The sequence below is a fragment of the Octopus sinensis genome, linkage group LG2 (assembly GCF_006345805.1).
Source record: "Octopus sinensis linkage group LG2, ASM634580v1, whole genome shotgun sequence".
NCBI classification, from domain to species: domain Eukaryota; kingdom Metazoa; phylum Mollusca; class Cephalopoda; order Octopoda; family Octopodidae; genus Octopus; species Octopus sinensis.
Window position 1 is genome coordinate 39,306,557 of NC_042998.1, and position 17,990 is coordinate 39,324,546.

Here is a 17,990-nt window from a genome sequence, read left to right on the forward strand (position 1 = left end):
TCAACAGAACAGCTTGCTCGTTAAATTAACAAACACGTGGCTGAGTACTCCACAGACACGTATACCCTTAACATAGTTCTCAGAGAAATTCAGCATGGCACAGGATGTGACAAGGATGGTCCCTCTTGAATTACAGGTACAACTCATTCTGGCCAACTGGTTGGACATGAAAGAAAGTATCTTACTGAAGGACACACTGTAGCACTGTGAATCAAACTGGTGATGCTACAGATGTCAGCCAAATACCCGAACCCCGAAGCCTCATGCATCCACCCTCATTAATACTGAGGTGGAATCAAACCATGGCAAAGGGAGAGAAATTTAAAATTTAATACAAACCAACTTTGTCTTCAGAACGTAAATTTCTGTAAAATAAAACAGAAATAAAACAGAAATGTAAAGCATTTAAAAAGCAAAGAATCTTTACACAGGCAGAAATTATTGACATAAAGGGGAAAATAGATTTTGTTATTTTTTCCCTGTTTCAGTCATTAGACTGCGGTCATGCTGGAGCACTGCCTTGAAGAATTTAAGTCAAACGAATCAATCCCTTTTTCTCTTTTTTGTAAGCCTGGTACTTATTCAAATGGACCCTTTTGCCCAACAGCTAAGTCACAGGGATATAAACACACCAACACCAGTGGTCAAGCAGGGGTTGGAGAAATACACAGACACACACACATGCGCGCACACACACTCACACATTTATATTTATATTTATTTTACGTTGAAAGCTTTTGTTTTAGTTTTGAGTTACTTTCTTTGAGGCAAAAAGAGAAAAAATATGATTGAACTCAATATGTTCTGTGAAAACTCATGGCCCATTGATGGTAACATTATGGGATTGACTCCCAGAACAAGCAGTGAATTGTGTCTTTAGACAAGGCACTTCATTTCATATTGCTCCAATTCACTTAGCTGAAAAAAAGAGTTGAAGCCTGACACAAGGGCCTCACAGAGTAAATAGCTTGAAATCTTATGAATGCAAAGCATCAAATGCCTTTGATTGCTATGAGACACTGGTCAAACACTATATTTAATCTTTGGAAGTCAAAGACCCAGTGGACCGACTCCTATTATTTTTCTTTGTCAGTGAGCCCATGGTTCTTGTGATCCTTCTTAGATCAACGTAGTTGACGAGCTTTGAGTTTTGTCTGGGAAACATTGGGTGGGAGGGGATTCCAGACAGCAGAAGAAGGATTGGACAAAGTATTCAGTTTTGTGAGGAATAAAAAGCAGGTACATCAGGTAAGAATGAATGGGATTATTGAAGCTTGCAACCTCAGAGAAACGGCAGCAGAAAAGTGAGAAAGAAGACAATTGTTGTTAGATTAAGAATTTTAACATGTTAGCAAAATACTTATCGTTTAGATGCCCTTTCTGATGTCTGAACTGCCATTGTATCTGGTTAATGTCCCTGTAGAAGTGGCACCACCCAAGTCCTACTTTATGTGTAGTAGGGGTGGGGGTGCACATTTTATTATGCCAAATATTTTATTTCTATTATCTTCTGATGAAAATGAATAGTTCATACAGAAAATATTTATTACTATAAGTAAAAAAGCCCACTGATAGACTAGATTAATTCAAAGACATGAAACAGAATCCAAGATGATCCTGCAATTTTGAGAATCTGTTGAAATCAAAAGCAATCTTTCACAAAAACAAGTCCACAGTCTTATTTTCTTCTTCCATATGACCTCCAGGCTTTTAAGTCTAATGAACATCGTCACCTATTGACTTCTGTCTAGCGTCCATTTTATTCTGGTAGCTCTTACATTTTCAGTGGTCTAACGACCTTGTAACGAGCGAAAGCTTTAAAATAATTAAACAGGACTTACTCAGTGTCTTGTAAAGCTTTTATGACTGAATGCATCATGGGATATGAGCCTTTATTGCAGTAATTTTTATAGTCATCAAGATCAATTGCCCAAATCATCATTCCATTGATACCATGCACTCTCAGGTAGTGAACCTACAAGTCAAGAAAAGAAATATATTTGAAACAAAAATTATTTTCTAACTTAATTATTTCATTTATTTTTGTATTTTAATGGTGTGAATTATTTGATGATAATGTTGGGCTGAATTGGTTAATGTATTTGCGTGGATGATAAACTAATTATAAGTTCGTTTTCAAGAACCTTCAGATTAAGCACTTCATTAATTACTCCTCAGGTAAACACGTGAATCAGACTTCATCCTCATCAAGAAATGATGGAGATATTTAACTAATTGTGAATGCTCGGCCTTTCCTGAGGAAGGATGTACCAGTCAATGCAGATAAGGAATTGGTCACCCCAGGATAAGATCCAGAAGTATTCAGAAACAGAAAAAACAAGCTGTAGAAGGAAGACTCAGAAGTTAATATAGTCTACTGCTGCCATTTCTAACTTTCAAAAAATAGTCATGAGGATAGAGAGGAAGGGATAAAGGAGAATTAGACATTTTTATGGTCTGCAAATGAAATCTGTGATGGAGTAAGACCAAATTGGAATTAGGATTATATGGTGGTGGATTAGTAGAGTAGATAGAGACACAGAAGCTAAGAGACAGTTGGTGGGTGTGGTGTGGTGAACTTATGAATAATATCAGGCAGCTAAAAGAGAAGCTACATGTTTGATAGATCTTCCAACATGGGATGCTGAAAGGAAAAGGTTTGCCTATGTTCTATGCTGTGAGAATGAGAGGCATGCCATGTGCCAGATTGTGAGGCAATACCTCAGAATTAATGAAGACATTAGAGAAAACCCATCCTCGTTAATACTGAGAAGAGAGGTGTTAGGGTAGTGACAGTACAAGCTGTTGTTGAACGAAGAGAATGCTGGAATAAAAGAGGTGGTGGTGCCAAGTGAAAAGGCAGTCATGCTCGTGCCACATACAAAGGACATGATGCCAGGTAAAAAGTATCCATGTTGGTGTCATGAAAGAGTATTTGTGCCAGTGCCACATATAAAAATCCCCTGCTGGTGTCACATATGAACTAACTGTGCCAGTGCCACATAAATAGCACCCTTGCCATTTTACCCTGTAAAAGGCCAGTGCTACATATAAAGCATCTGCACTAGTGCCACATGTGAAGCACTTGTACCATTCCACATGTAAAGCGCCTCTGCTGATGTCATGCATAATGCACTGGTGCTGGTTCCACATACAAAAGCGCCCAGTGTGCCCTGTAAAACGGTTGGCATTAGGAAGGGCATGCAGCAGACATAGAACCCTTGCCAAAACAGACAGTTGGAGCCCGGTGCAGCTCCCTCGTTTGCCAGCTCCTTGTCTAATCATGCAACCAATGCCAGCTTGGAAAATAGATGTTAAATGGTAAGGATGAAGAGAGAGAGAGAGAGAGACTAGTTATCAAGCTTTAATGTTATATAGGAATAAGAGTTATTAAGAATGGTGCTCAGCACCCTCAGTTAGAATCTCAGCCCCTCCATCCCAGTATGAGAATTTGTTTTATCCACTTTTGAAAGCAATACATTGTCACCACCTTTTTCTTTTTTCTCATAAGCAACATCTGAAGTTGCTAAAGATGCAATAAATTGAATTTCTTTTGATTTAGTAGTTGGTGATATGAAAATGTGGGTAAATTTAGAGCTGGTCCAAAGTGTTTGTTGTAGCTGTAATTGTTGTCGCAGAATTGGCTGCTGACCCCGTCATCAACTGTGGGTTGAATTAAGGAGTGGGTGATGCTAGGTCAGTTGTTATTGTTGTTGCTGTGGTGCTCATGGTGGCGACAGCCGTGCTGGTGATTTTCTTTGTTGCTGTTGAATAGTATGTGAAGAATTGTCGCTGTAGTTAGAGATTTATGGTAGTAAATGCATCACTACACGCGTATATATATGAACAAAGACGGACATTAAAAAGTCATTTTATTTCTACTAGTCAGAGAGAATTATTATTCATGAAAAAGGAAAGAAAATTTTTGAAATTTCTCAAAATATGCATTCAGAAAGTATTTTTCAGGTGAGAACTTTCACTGAATAATTTTTCTTACTCTTTGAACAAAGTTTATGCTGAAATTATTTTGTGTTTAACTAAAAAAGCATAACTTAGAAGAAATAGAAAAAAAAAAAATGCTTGAACCGAAATCTCTTTCGAGTTTAATTTTAAAATACATAAAGCTTAGGAAATTGTTACTCTTACTAGGATATTCTATCTTAGAATTAATTATTGTGAATACCAGTGCCACAAAATAATGAATCACTACCGAAAAAGAAAACTGAAGCAATCATTGCTGAATTTCCAATCTGATTCATCTAATAATGGCTAAGCAGAAGAGAATTGCAAACGAAGGGAGGTCAAGGGAGGTCTTGCAAAGTCTTTGACGCCCTCAATGGATTGTCTAGGACAGGTTGACTGCCAACCAGGGCAGCCAGTTCTCGCAAAGTTTGATCCAAAAATTTATGGAAATCAGAGACATGACTTCTCATCAAGCATGTATACTGGTCGTTTATGGTTAGAGTATTCTCTTTCAAAGAAAGCCTTGTTTTGCTTGTCGGCACTTTAATACTTCTGCTCGAGCTGATACTTGTTTTATTAAAAATGGATATTCTAATTAGCATCATGCAAAAGAAAAAAAAAAAAGGTTTAAATAAGCATGCAAACTCTGCATCCCATATCCAAGCTATGGTAACCTGGAAGGAATGCCAACAGAGTTTATCCACAACAATATCTGTGTCTTCAATCTTGCAAAATGATCAGTTGAGCAAAAACCGTTATTATATCAGTTCCATTGTTGATATTCTTCATTTTCTTTGTGCAAACGAATTGCTTTTTCGAGGAAACAAAAATGAAACTTTTCAAGATCTTTATTCAGAAGATGGTCCTTTTATGAAATTATTCCAGTACACATTGGGGAAAGACTCAAAGCTAATGGAATGTTACAGCACGATTCCAAAAAATGCGACCCACACCTCAGCAGCAAAGCAAAACGAAATCATCGAATTGTTGAGAAAACACACTGTCAGCCTCATGGTCGATGTTTATTTGAAATTATATAAAAATAATGTTTAAAGATTTGGCTATTATCTCTAGCATGTAGAAAGACCTTTTAGGCTTAACTATGTGCTTGTTGGAAATCATAAAAAAAAAATTGGTGGCGATTAGGGCTCGCAAAAAACCGATAATTCCCAAAACCAAGTTCAAGTATAAGTAATTCTCAAAACCGGTTTTCGCGGGTACTACTTAAGAAGAGTGGTCCCGGTGCGTGCATCCGCGCTAGCTAGTCGTGACTAGTCGATCCTTACTTTGTGTTTTTGTGTTTTATTTACTTTGTTTTTAAAAAAATATTTATTTTGTGTTTTATTTACTTTGCTAGTTAGTCGTTGTAGGATCGACTAGTCACGACTAGCTAGCGCGGATGCGCGAGTACGCGAGTGCGCGCACCGGGATCACTCTTCTTAAATAGTACCCGAATTCTTTAGAGATTTCAAATCCATCTGTTACCATCTTGGGTTCTTCATTCATTTTCTTCATTGCGCTTGTGTATTCACGAATGAGTCCATTACCTTCGTAAGTAGACGGGACAACAGTAACACTTGTTTTTAGGTTCCCTCCTATTTCATTTTCTTTGTAAAATTCTGTTGTGTTCTCAGCATCATGTTCAGGAAATAATCTCCTATATGTTTGTTCAGCATACTTCCTTAAATGTTGTTTCGTTAAAAAATAGAAAAGGTCCAGAAATTGACTCACCTTTAAATTTCCTTGGGTTATGTAAATACCTCAAGAGAATCAAGGTTTCGATATTTCTTCTTTTATTATATCTATGCATAAGTCTTTCACGAAGATTTAGAGCCAAAGGGTTGCCGATGATATTAAGTTTATTCAATAAAAATTCTATAGAATATTCCACTTTCAGTAAACCCGTATCATCAGTGCAAATAGCCTTCAAAATAATTTCTACTGAATGCAGAATTTCATATAGTAAATTGAGAGATTTCCATTCTTCGTCAGCGACGACATCTGTGGTAAGTTCTGCTCGTAGGGCATTTGGAATGCAGCTTTTCAATTTCAAAAATCTCTCAATCATATGGAATGTGCTATTCCACCGAGTTCTGCAATCCAGTATAAGTCTATATTCTCTGTTATCAAAGTTCGCTCGTACAAAATCTTGCAAAATTTCGATTTTTGTAGGAGATTTACGGAAAAGTTTTGAAATTTTTCTTACCTTATTTAGAACTTTGTTAAATTCAGGTTTTAGCTGGGGAAAACAAGCATTTTCGTGAGCCAAATCTGTTTGACAAAGTATGTCTTGTTGGCTTTGTTAGCTTCATCATTACTATCGTCTGTTATAGCAATCACTATCGTCTGTTACAGCGATCTCTTCACTTTTTTATCAAAAAAATTAGTGTTACTTCCTTGAAATGAATCTGGAACTGGTTATTACATATGCTCAAGGGGAAAGATCACCCGACTGAAGACTAACAGCAACCCCTTGACTTGCAATGAATAAACTCAGTTAACTGCAAATTCAAAGAGTCAGCCAGGGGTTAGCGAAGGAGATGACAAGGTGCTGATCTAAGGTTCAAGGGGAAAAAAGGTGAGAATTGATATGTTGCGATATGTTTCAATGAAACACAGCACTCTCAACTAAAGGCGACCGACAACAGTTCAGTTAGTTCAGTTTCAATGATATTTCTTGAAAAGAAAAAATGGAGAAATGTTTTGCGAAAAAAAAAAAAAAAAAGAAACAGCGGATCTTTTCACTTTGACCGGCACATTTAAAAAATAGTTATTTGTAACTAAACACTTTTAAACTTCGTATACTGGTAGAATGTATTACATAAAACATCTTTTATTGAAAAGATCCGAAACAGCAAGCCTTAAAATCAGTTTTGGCAAATCGGTTTCGGTTTTACTGATCATAATATAAAACCGGTTTCGAGGCCTAGTAGACAGACTGTGGTCAGTTTATTTCTATTGGTGTACCAATAGAAGGGAATATGACCAAAGACTGCGTGTACTCCATCCCATGCAGCTGTGGTAGGTTATACAAAGGCAAAACATGCCACCCCATCAAAATAAGGGTAGACGAACATTGCCAAGCTGTGACATGAGGAGATATTGATAAATCGGGTATAGATGATCCTGTATGGAAAAATGGAGACCATCTCCTCCTGTGGGATGAAGTTAAAATAATAAGACAGAGAACAACCATTGGAAAATACGAAAACTAAAAGAAGCAGCACATATGCTAGGACACAACAACCACCTAAGCAGACCAAGTGCAGATATGAGCAGCAAATGGGAACCAGTATTGAGGAAGCATGGGAGAATATTAGATTTATAAGCCCTAAAATTCACTCCATAATTGCCCTTGTGCATATGGCATAGTGGTTAAGAGTGTGGCTGCTAACCCCAAGTATTCCGAGTTCATTCCAAGCAGTATATATTAGTATATATAGTATTAATATACTAATATAATAATATACATTGAAAAATTTTCAAAAATTTCCCCAAGACACCTGAAGAAGGCTGGAGGGTAGAAATGTTAACAACAAACAAGATGAGGACAAATATCCATCTAATGTACATAATTCCTCATCTCTTAAATATTGAACTGGACAAAGTATTATAATTTTTATTGACAAAGTACTGCATCAACAGAGTTAAAGGAATGGTTTGTGAGATCCATATAAACCATGAATTTGGTTGTTGTGAGCAAAGCAAGAGTTAGTAATGAACTCAGCAAGCAAATTTGTGAACAAGTAGGTGTTTTTCAGAATTTGATTATTTTAGATATCCAAACCATGACAGAGAATTTGAAGATTGTCTGTCGCTGGGAACTTCTGAATACCTACAACCGAGTTCTCATAGGTAAATAATTGGAAGACAATTCCAAATGTCCATGAAAGCATAGTCAAGAAATGAGAAACATAGAAATCAATTTAGCAATGATGAAAACTATAGTTAGCAGAAAAGAAAACAGAAACTGGGAAATGGCTCAATACAAATAATGAACACAGAAAAAAGATGATGTAGAGTTTGAAACAGTCTGACAGAGAAGAAGAAGAAGAATTTCATTTATAATAGATGCATTGGAGGAAATAGCAGTAAGAGTGTGGAGTACAACTTGACCATCTCTAAGAGAAAAATGAAGACACACCGTTACTCAAGAGGCTTATTATCATAATTAGTTAATTACTGCTATGTTCAGCTTGCTTCAGTCCAAACATGCCATCGCTTGTTTCTACACACATTCACACTGAAACACCTCCACCACACACACACACACACACACACACCACACACACACACACACAACACACACACACACAGAATAATTCATTCCACAAGATGTTTTGCCTGAACATTTCTCACTGAGTTGGTGGAGACTCACCACAATTCTGGTAAGCATAATGAATATACTTTGACAATCAAAAACAGACACATCACTAGTTGCTCATCCTGTTAGAAATAGCAACCAAATCTCATCTCGAATTACACCTTATTGTCTAAAGTAAAGAATACATTGGATAATGTAGTCACTCATATACAAAAAGACATGTTGGTCATGGCTGGAATGCTTTTGACCCTAGATCTACTCAGTCAGGACGTATAAGGATCTTAACACCACATAAAAGAAAGCTTTTATGTGGTCACTTGACCTGCTAGGAATAGCATTCAAATTTCCATCAAATCACACCTTAATGGTAGCACACACCATATAATACAGTTCTTAGCTACCTTAAAATGGAGATGTCCAAAGACTTTGGTGAAACTATCTGGAACCAAAATACAACAACAACCACAAAGATCAATCAGAATATTTATTCAAATGTAGATATTAATCCGCTGCTAAGCTGGAACCCACATTGGAATGGAAGCAAACCATTGTTGTTTGGATTCTAAATTTAATCTCCTTCAACTGAATCAGTGAAAGTGGAAACAGATGGAAATGACCCAGCTTGATGTAACGACTTTGAGTTTGATTAATTGGTGCGAAATATATTGATATTTCATCTATAATTAACTCATCTCAGTCAACTGGAAATCAATATGTATGAAAAAAAGAAAAAAAAACACAAAGGATGAAAAATTGCATGAGAATTATGGTGAGTTTGATTCCCTTGTAAACCAGATTGTGATGTTTTAATCCTTACCTTTTCTCTGACACTTTCCACGTCTTCATATCCAACCCATTGATCCCCCAGCACTAAATATGGGACCTTCTGTTCATCGATGTAGTGACGTTTAGCTCCTTTCTGTAACATCTTGCAGGTCTAAGAAGAGGAAAGATGTTTTAGGACAGAGAGCAATTATAATGGAAGAAATACACTCTATAAATTCTATAATCTATATAGCTAATCCTCTTCAAAAATAATTTTTCTATTTTAATACCTGGAGAGGAAAACTAAAAGATTAATTTCAGCTGTAAAATTATTTTAGAGAAAGTTTAAATAACCAATATGGGGTGTTACAACTTTTTTCTTGAAATTTGCTGTTTTTATTCATTATAAATTATATATTTAGTATCTTTTATCTTTTACTTATTTCAGTTATTGGACTGTGGCCATGCTGGGGCACTGCCTTGAAGAATTTTCAGTTAAACAAATCAAGCCTAGTACTTACTTTCTTTAAGTCTGACACCTTATTTTATCGATCTCTTTTGTAAAACTGCAACGTTACAGGGATGTAATCACACAGACATAAAGAAACACACACACATCATCATTATCATCATCATTTAACATCCGTTGTCCATGCTGGCATGGGTTGGATGGTTTGACCAAAGCTGAGAGATTTGGGATGGTTTCTACGGCTTGTTGCCCTTCCTAATGCCAACCACTCTGAAAGTGCTTTTACATGCCACCAGCAAGGGTTCCAGTTGTGAGACCCCAGTATCTGCCACGATTACAGTTTCACTTGGCTTGATGGGTTTTCCACTCAAGCACAGCATGTTGCAAAAGCTCTCGGTCACTAATCCTTGCCTCTGTGAGGCCCAACATTGAAAGATCATGCTTCACTACCTCATCCCCAGTTTCTGTCTACCAAATCCACTCACAAGGCTTCGATTGGCCTGAGGCTAAAGTAGAAGATACTTGGTCAAGGCGCTCTGCAGTGGGACTGAAACTGGAACCATGGGGTTGGGTAGCAAGCTTCCTAATACACAGCCATACCTGCATCTAATGTTTTCTCTTTTCTCTTTGCTATTTGATCACATTATTCATTTACACATGCACACACACACACACACTCACACACACACTCACACTCATAGAGAGAAACCTTCACTGTTTGCAGTTCTATATCAATAAAAAAATTCCTCCATAATTTATTTGTAAAAATGATCTTTTAGGCTCATAGATCACAGTTAATAATGTATTTTATTCTGGCTGGTAATACAAGAGAAAGTAAAGTTGTAGGATGCAAATAAAAATTGAATCTAAGTCAAATATTTGGTTCATCAATCAACATATTTGGTTCATTAATCAACATATTTGGTTCATCAATCAACATATTTGGCTCATCAATCAACATATTTGGCTCATTAATCAACATATTTGGATCAGTAATCTACACTGCTGACCCACAAGCCTAAACGCATTTTTAATGTTAATATAACCACATCTAATAACTGAATTCTGTTTAAAAACTCAACCTTTTTATTTACCTTAAATCTATTTTAATCAGACCACATTATGAAAATCTTTTAAACTTTAAAACTTGTCAAACATTTGTTTGGAAATTACCTCAAAGTATGATAGAAATCCTGCAATTCTGGTGATGGTTCCATTTTTACCTGCGTGCGGTGCTGGTGCTCCAAGGGAGCTGTCTGCTGGGTCTGCTAAAGTGAAAGACCGGCCATAAAATGGAATACCCACATTGATTTTCTCTATTGGAGCTCCTAAGTGAATCCAATTAGCCACAGAATAGGCCTGTAAAGAGAACGTTTGGAAAAGGCAGCACATATTTGAGAGAATACTGAAGGAAATATAGATGGAAGAGAAAGCAATTCAATAATATTCAGGCCAAATCACAGCCTATTGATCCCAATAATAACTGAACTCAGAAGCATGAAGCTTTCCATTAAATCCGTACCAAATCCATTGTCACAGTCCTGACCAGATACACCACTTGTCGCAATGCACTCCCAATTCTGTGTTGGTTGTGCCATTCTTTTCCATCCTGACTTAGTCTATCTTTAACAAATTGTCGTTCACATTGTCTTACTCCACCACACCAAATTTAGGAACTATAATGGTGTTGTGGGGAAATCCTGACACCCCTGTGGGAATAGCGAGTGAATTGTCCTAAACCTTATAAAGGCGCATATGTACTGACAGTGCAATGCACAGTGTGGTGTGTCTAGTTGCATTTGTGAAGGCAGTCATAGAAGTCGTTAAGAAGAGATATAAGCTTGTTTATGTGTTCATTACTGATTTGGTTTTTGTAGTGTTATAACACTGTTGCCGGGTAGTCTATATCCAGACTCAAGGATGGAATAGTGGCGACTGGTGCTATGATTTGCTTCCGAGTCAGTTCGGGTGCGTGATGTCGATAAGCCACAAAACAGTGGAACATCGGTATCCATCACTCCTCAATGGGATTCTGGGCGAGTTATCTTGCCTGTCCATGACCGCTTCAGGTGTTTCAACACCCAGCACTTTGAGAGAGTAATCTCCATTGTGTACAAATCACATCCTATAAGCAATATATATATATATATATATATAGAGAGAGAGAGAGAGAGAGAGAAAGAGAGAGAGAGAGAGCACAATTTCATATAGATGTTCTTCTGTGTGTGTGCGTGTGGTGCATTTGCGTATGTCTGTGTATGTATGCCTTGTTACTCTCTATTGCTCTTCAACTGTCAATGCCATTGACTCTCTTAAGTGAAATGTAATGGTTTTAAGTGAACAATCACACACTCAGTACCCTCTGCTTCCTGCTTATCATAGCTGTATGTGTTATATTATAAGTATTTCAACTCATCATAATTTACAAGAATAGAAAGGAAAAAGAACATGAGCATGAAATCTGAATACCAACCATATTCCAATTTATAAAATCTCCTTTGTCAGTTGAAAGAGGGAAAAGAGGACTCGAGTGACCAGTGGTGGTTTCCCAGGAGCCATGGAAGTCATAGGTCATGATGTTGATGAAATCCACATAACTGACAATAAAATAAAACAGTTCTTATTACTGTGGTTCAAAATACACACATATATATATTTATATCTATAGCTGTCAGTCTATCTATCTATCTGTGTGTATGTGTGTGTGTGTGTGTCAGTAACAGCCTAGAACTAGTACTGGCCTTGTATCAGCCGTCAGTGAAAACGAACATTTCTAAAGTGGATAAAATTGATTTGCTGAGAAGTATTCCTTGAAGAAGTTTTAGAAATTTTTCACGGCAAACCAATTGATCTCTCTCTCGCACGCACGTGCGTTTGTGTGTGTGTGGTCAAACAGAATGGATAACCATACATAACCTGGAAAGCAATTATAGCTTAATTATAAAAGAAACTGGTGAGAAAAGTGCTGTGGTTATTATAAATATAGAACATTACAAAAATGTTGCATTAATTCTGCTCCTTCAAGATACAACGACAGTATAGCAAGCAACTACCAGCAAACAAAAGCAATGTCGAGACTTCACAACCTCATAAAGCAACAAGGAAAAACGCTTAACTAATAAAGAAATTGATTATCTAACAATGTTTTATAGGCCAAATGAGTTTCTTCTACGGACTTCCAAAAGTACTCAAAAATAAAACAATTAATGACGCCTGCAAAGAATATCACTCATTCTGTACAAACAAATCGTTTTTGAAGAATCTCAAAGGAAGACCAATTGTGTGTAGACTCAGTCTGTGGCTTAGGAACTAACTTGACATACAGTTAAAACTTTTCTTAAAGTTTCATAAAGGATGACCTTGATCTATTAAACCATCTCCTGAAAAAAAATCGCTTCATTTGATGTAGTAAATCTGTATGCTACAATCCCACAGGAATACAAACTAAAGGCAATAGCATTTTGGCTAAGAAAATTCCTTGATGAAATTCCAGACCATATTGGTCAATTCATCATAGAGAGATCAAAATTTATCCTTCAAAACAACTTCGGTTTCAAGAAAACACAAACAAATATCTGGAACTGTGATTGGGACAAAAGTTCAGAATAAAAGACACCTTGAATTAAAACAGTCATTACGCGAAAGAAAGAACCCATCTACTCTAACAGAGAATGGAATAGAATGCACCCAAGCAATAGATTTTGAAGAATTACAAAAAGCCAGAAACAGCTCAGACACACCCAAAATTCTATCTTTAATTACAACACACAACCCAAGAAATAATGTGTATTTCCAAACAGTAAGAGTATTGTTTTGGTTTACAATGTTGTATTTTCTTTGTCGTTTGGAGAATACAAGAGATTCCGAAAGGAGTAGAATCATTACGATCAGTGGTTCTCAAAGTGGGTGGTATTACACCTCCCTGGGGGGGTGGAAAATTCCAAGGGGATGTTGAAGAAAAGTGGGGTGTTAATGGAATAGCCAAAAGGGGCGATTCATGTGAAAACAACAAAATAATGGGTTGATCAGGTTAAGTTTTATTTGTGAAAAACAATTGCTTTGCATTTGCTTCAGAGAGAGGTCTGAGTTTGTGATGGTTAGTTGGGGTGGGAGCGCTGGGAATGTGGTCTGGATGTCAAGGGGACAGCAACCCCAAAATGTTTGGGAGCCATTGATTACAATCAGTCCTAGGAAAACATCAACTAGTAAGAAATAACATTCATTCATTATCAGCAGTAGAAGCAACAACAACAATAGCAACAACAGCAACCACAACAGCAGCAGTAGAAGCAGCAGCAGCAGCAGAGGCTGGAACAGTAAAACAGCAACCACAAATACTTACGGACTAATCTTTTCTACTTCAAACCCAACTTCAATCTTCTCAATCGGTGCTGGTCCAGCAAAACTCAACAGCAACCTCGGCGTCTGTTGACTGAATTTCTCATGGAGCTCCTTATGAAAAAAATGTTTATATTATATTATTCTATGATGGTGTTAAAAAGAAAACGAAATGTCTTGGGCTCTACACATCAATAATTTCCCAAACAATGGTATTTCAATATTTAAAAACAATAACAAACCTAATCATGTGCCTTATTTTAATGTTTCATTTTAGCCAACATAGATCATCCCAAAGTTGGAACCAAGTTTTCCCTTCATTTAAATGCAAGATGAAATTCTTTATCAAAAACAAATTATTTGTACCTCAAAAATGACCCAAATGGATCTGTAAGAAAGAAATATCACGGCTGCGTAATAATCATTAGAATAATAAAGGAAATTCGAGGGTAGAATAAATATCCAAACACAGAGGAGTTAAATGACGGCTTCAAATTTTGCCACAAGGCCAGCAATTTCAGGGAAGGGGCCTAGTCGATTAGATTGACACCAATGTTCATCTGGTACTTATTTTACCAGCCCCAAAAGATGAAAGGCAAAGTCAACCTCGGTGGAATTCAGAACTCAGAATGTAAAGATAGACAAAATGCTGCTTGACGTGCTAATGATTCTGTTGGCTTGCCACCTTAGAGAATTAAATAATTCTTTCTACTAAATGCCTGGATTTTGTGGGGAGCAGTATAGACGATTACATCAACCCCAGTGTTTCACTGGTACTTACATTATCGACCTTCAAAGGATAAAAGGCAAAGTTGACCTTGGCGGAATTTGAACTCAGAAATGTAGTGACCGCTAAGCATTTCATCCAGCGTGCTAATGATTCTGCCAGTTTACCACCCAAGAGAAGTTAAGTAATAAAACTAGAATGTGTTCAGAGAATTCTCTTCACCTATTTTAATGCGTATCTCTGTTCACTTTTGAACTTTTTAGTCCCATGTAGTCTCTCTATTTAGTCATAACATTTTCCATGTTTTGAATGTTTAAAGAATTGTTTATTATCATATAATATGCTTCGTGTTATTCCTTCTGAATTCTCTTGGTCAACATTGATAATATTAGTTGATTCTACCCAGACCTTCCTTGGTTTAATTAATGTAGACAGAGGCTTTCTAAAACAGTTTGTTTTTTGATTTTTCACAGGAATATGGAAAAAAAAAACGCTACAAATAAGAGCTGCTAACCTTTTCCATCAAATAATCATAGCTGGGCACCAAACCGTTAATCCGTTAATTGTTAATTAACAAAATTAACATTTTTGTTAGCGATTTAACTTTTTAAATTAACTTTGGAAATCATTATTGGACTAATTACCTTCTGTTATATTTAACTTCCGTTAACTCAAGTTGATCTGAGTTAACTTCTGTTAACTTCAATTCAATTGAAATTCACGGATTTTATAGTTTTGTCACTTTTTAAAAGTGTTTTTAGATGTTTTTTTTTTCTATGATAAGAATTAATGTTAATGGTTTATCGATAACTTCCATTACATTTTGAAAGAATTAACTGATTAACAGTTATCGAAGTTAACTTTTCGGTTAACGATGCCCACCTTTGCAAATAATAATAATTTAATCTATGTAATCTTTTGCTTCTTGTATGGCATTATACAGACAAGCAGGTAATTTTCAAACAAGAAGGTAACAATTCGTGGCTATACTGTGTTCAAATCGTTACCTCCTAATCAGTATTTAATTTAATCGTTTTAGTAAAACTAACGGGTACTGTTTGCTATTAAATAGCTTATATGGTTATTCACCGATTCTGGTTCAATCCATTCCTTTCATTTATAGTATCTCACATTGAACCATATTTAACTGCTCCCTTCCAAGTGAACTGCTGACAATATTAAAAGATGAAGGTGGGAAGCTGGCGGAATCGTTAGTATGTCAGACAAAATGCTTAGAAGCATTTCGTCCGTCTTTACATTCTGGGTTCAAATGCCACCTGTGTCGACTTTGCCTTTCATCCTTTTGGAATCGATAAAATAAGTTCCAATTGAGCCCTGGGTTCAATTTAATCGACTTAGCCCCTACCCTGAAATTGCTGGCCTTGTGCCAAAATTTGAAACAAATATTAAGAGATGTAGACAGCAAAAGCAGCTATTATTTTTTCTATATTCGTCTTGACTAATTGACACATGACACTGAACTTCTCAGATGTGTTTGGACAGTCACAATAATCAACAGTATTACAATGATGATCAGAACTGCTTCTTCTCCAAAGATCATGTTATCAATCTTCATAAAAGGGAGGTGGGGTTTTTGTTAGAGCAGATCTACCATATCCCATTCTGGGCGTGGACTTCTTAAACCATTTTCATTTATTAGTAGATGTCAGGCAACAGAGACTCGTGGACGATTCTACGTCTTTGTTCACACCTACTCGCGTTACTACTAATGCTGTTTTCAGCCTGTAATTTTTTGTCGCCACTGCTGGTGACCAGTTCCACTCCCTTTTGGCTTCTTCCCCAGAGCTGGTGGATCCTACTTTCAAATCAGTGAAAGTCACACGCTCAACTTGCCATTATATCACTACTTCTGGACTACCCGTTTTTTCGCGTCCACAGTGACTCACTCCTGATCGGCTCAAAAAAAACTCGTTCTGAGTTCGAACATATACTTCAACTCGGCCTTATTCACCCCTCCACCAACCCTTGGGCATCTCCTCTACATTTAGTAAGAAAAGGGGATTCAGACTTTTGCCAGGTAGGGGATTACAGACATTTAAATGTGGTCACTGTTCCCGATCGCTATCCTATAAGGAATCTTCAGGATTTTTCTTCGAACTTGCATTTTTTCCAAGGTTGATCACATCCGAGCATATCATCAGATTCCAATGAACCCTGACGACATTCCCAAAACTGCCATTACCACCCCTTTGGAAGTTTCAAGCTCCTGTTTATGAGCTTCAGTTTGCAGAATGCAAAGAGTGCATTCCAGAAGTTTATCAATGAAGTCCGTGGAATTGACTTTGTGTTCGCTTATGTCGATGATTTGCTCATAGCTAGTGACATGCGTGAAAAAATCATCTCCAACACTTATCTCAACTTTTCCAACATCTTCGCACCTACAATGTGCAAATCAACCCCGATAAGTGTATTTTCATGCTGTCCTCTTTGGAATTTCTGGGGCATTATATCGAATCTAATGGTATTAGACCTCTCTCTTCCAAAGTCGATGCAATTCAACACGTCTCACCTCCCACATCTCTATGCCAATTGCGTCATTTTTTGGGAACCGTCAACTTCTATGGACGCTTCATATGTAAATGTGCACACAAGTTACTTCCATTGACTCAACTACTGAAAGCAAATACAAAAAGAGATGCTTCCATCACCCTCTCTGCCAAGGCATTATCTTCGTTTGAGTCCATTGAGAAGGAAATAGCTTCTGTTCCCTTGCTTGCTCATCCGGCTCCTGATGCTCATCTCTCTTTAACAGTTAATGCATCAGATTCTGCGGTTGGTGCTGTTTTGCAACATACCATCGACAACGAAACTCGGCCTTTGGCATTTTTTTCTCGTCAATTAAAGCCATCTGAACATCGTTACAGTACATTTGATCGCGAACTTTTAGCGATCTACCTGTCAATTTGTCACTTTCAACATCAACTCGAGGGCTGGGATTTTGTGATTTATGCTGACCACAAGCCTCTTACATTTGCTCTGTCATCTAAATCAGACAAACACTCGCCTCGTGCTTTTCGTCACCTGGACTACATTTCCCAGTTCACGAGTGACATTCGGCACATACCTGGAACAGAGAGCGTACCTGCTGACGCACTCTCTCGTCTCCCTGTATGTTCTTTGTCAACTCCTGCTGCAATCATTTTACCTGCCATTGCACAGGATCAGCCAGCTCTGGACACATTGGATCTAACTTCCACCAAGCTGTCCTGTTGCAAGTTTGCCTATCTTCCACTTCCGTCTGCTGAAGGCACAATCCTTTGTGACACAGCTACTGGTTCTCCCAGATTGTTTGTACCTGCGACCCACCAGCGTTCTGTTTTTGATGCCTTGCATTCACTGTCACATTCTGGCATCGCTGCCTCGGTGAAGCTTATTATGGCTTG

General features: G+C 37.3%; 1 protein-coding gene across 2 annotated transcripts in view; it reads right to left on the reverse strand.

The window, feature by feature from the left end:
• Nucleotides 1-17,990, reverse strand: part of LOC115232353 (chitinase-3-like protein 1) — a 52,692-nt gene that overhangs the window by 5,014 nt on the left and 29,688 nt on the right. For both annotated transcript variants that reach the window (XM_029802191.2, XM_036512224.1), the window contains 6 exons: nt 13,864-13,973; nt 11,995-12,118; nt 10,695-10,880; nt 9,105-9,224; nt 1,842-1,975; nt 340-365 (listed from right to left, as the gene is read on the reverse strand). In XM_029802191.2, the coding sequence (XP_029658051.1) occupies nt 340-365; nt 1,842-1,975; nt 9,105-9,224; nt 10,695-10,880; nt 11,995-12,118; nt 13,864-13,973 (700 nt within the window). The remainder of the gene's footprint in view (nt 1-339; nt 366-1,841; nt 1,976-9,104; nt 9,225-10,694; nt 10,881-11,994; nt 12,119-13,863; nt 13,974-17,990) is intronic.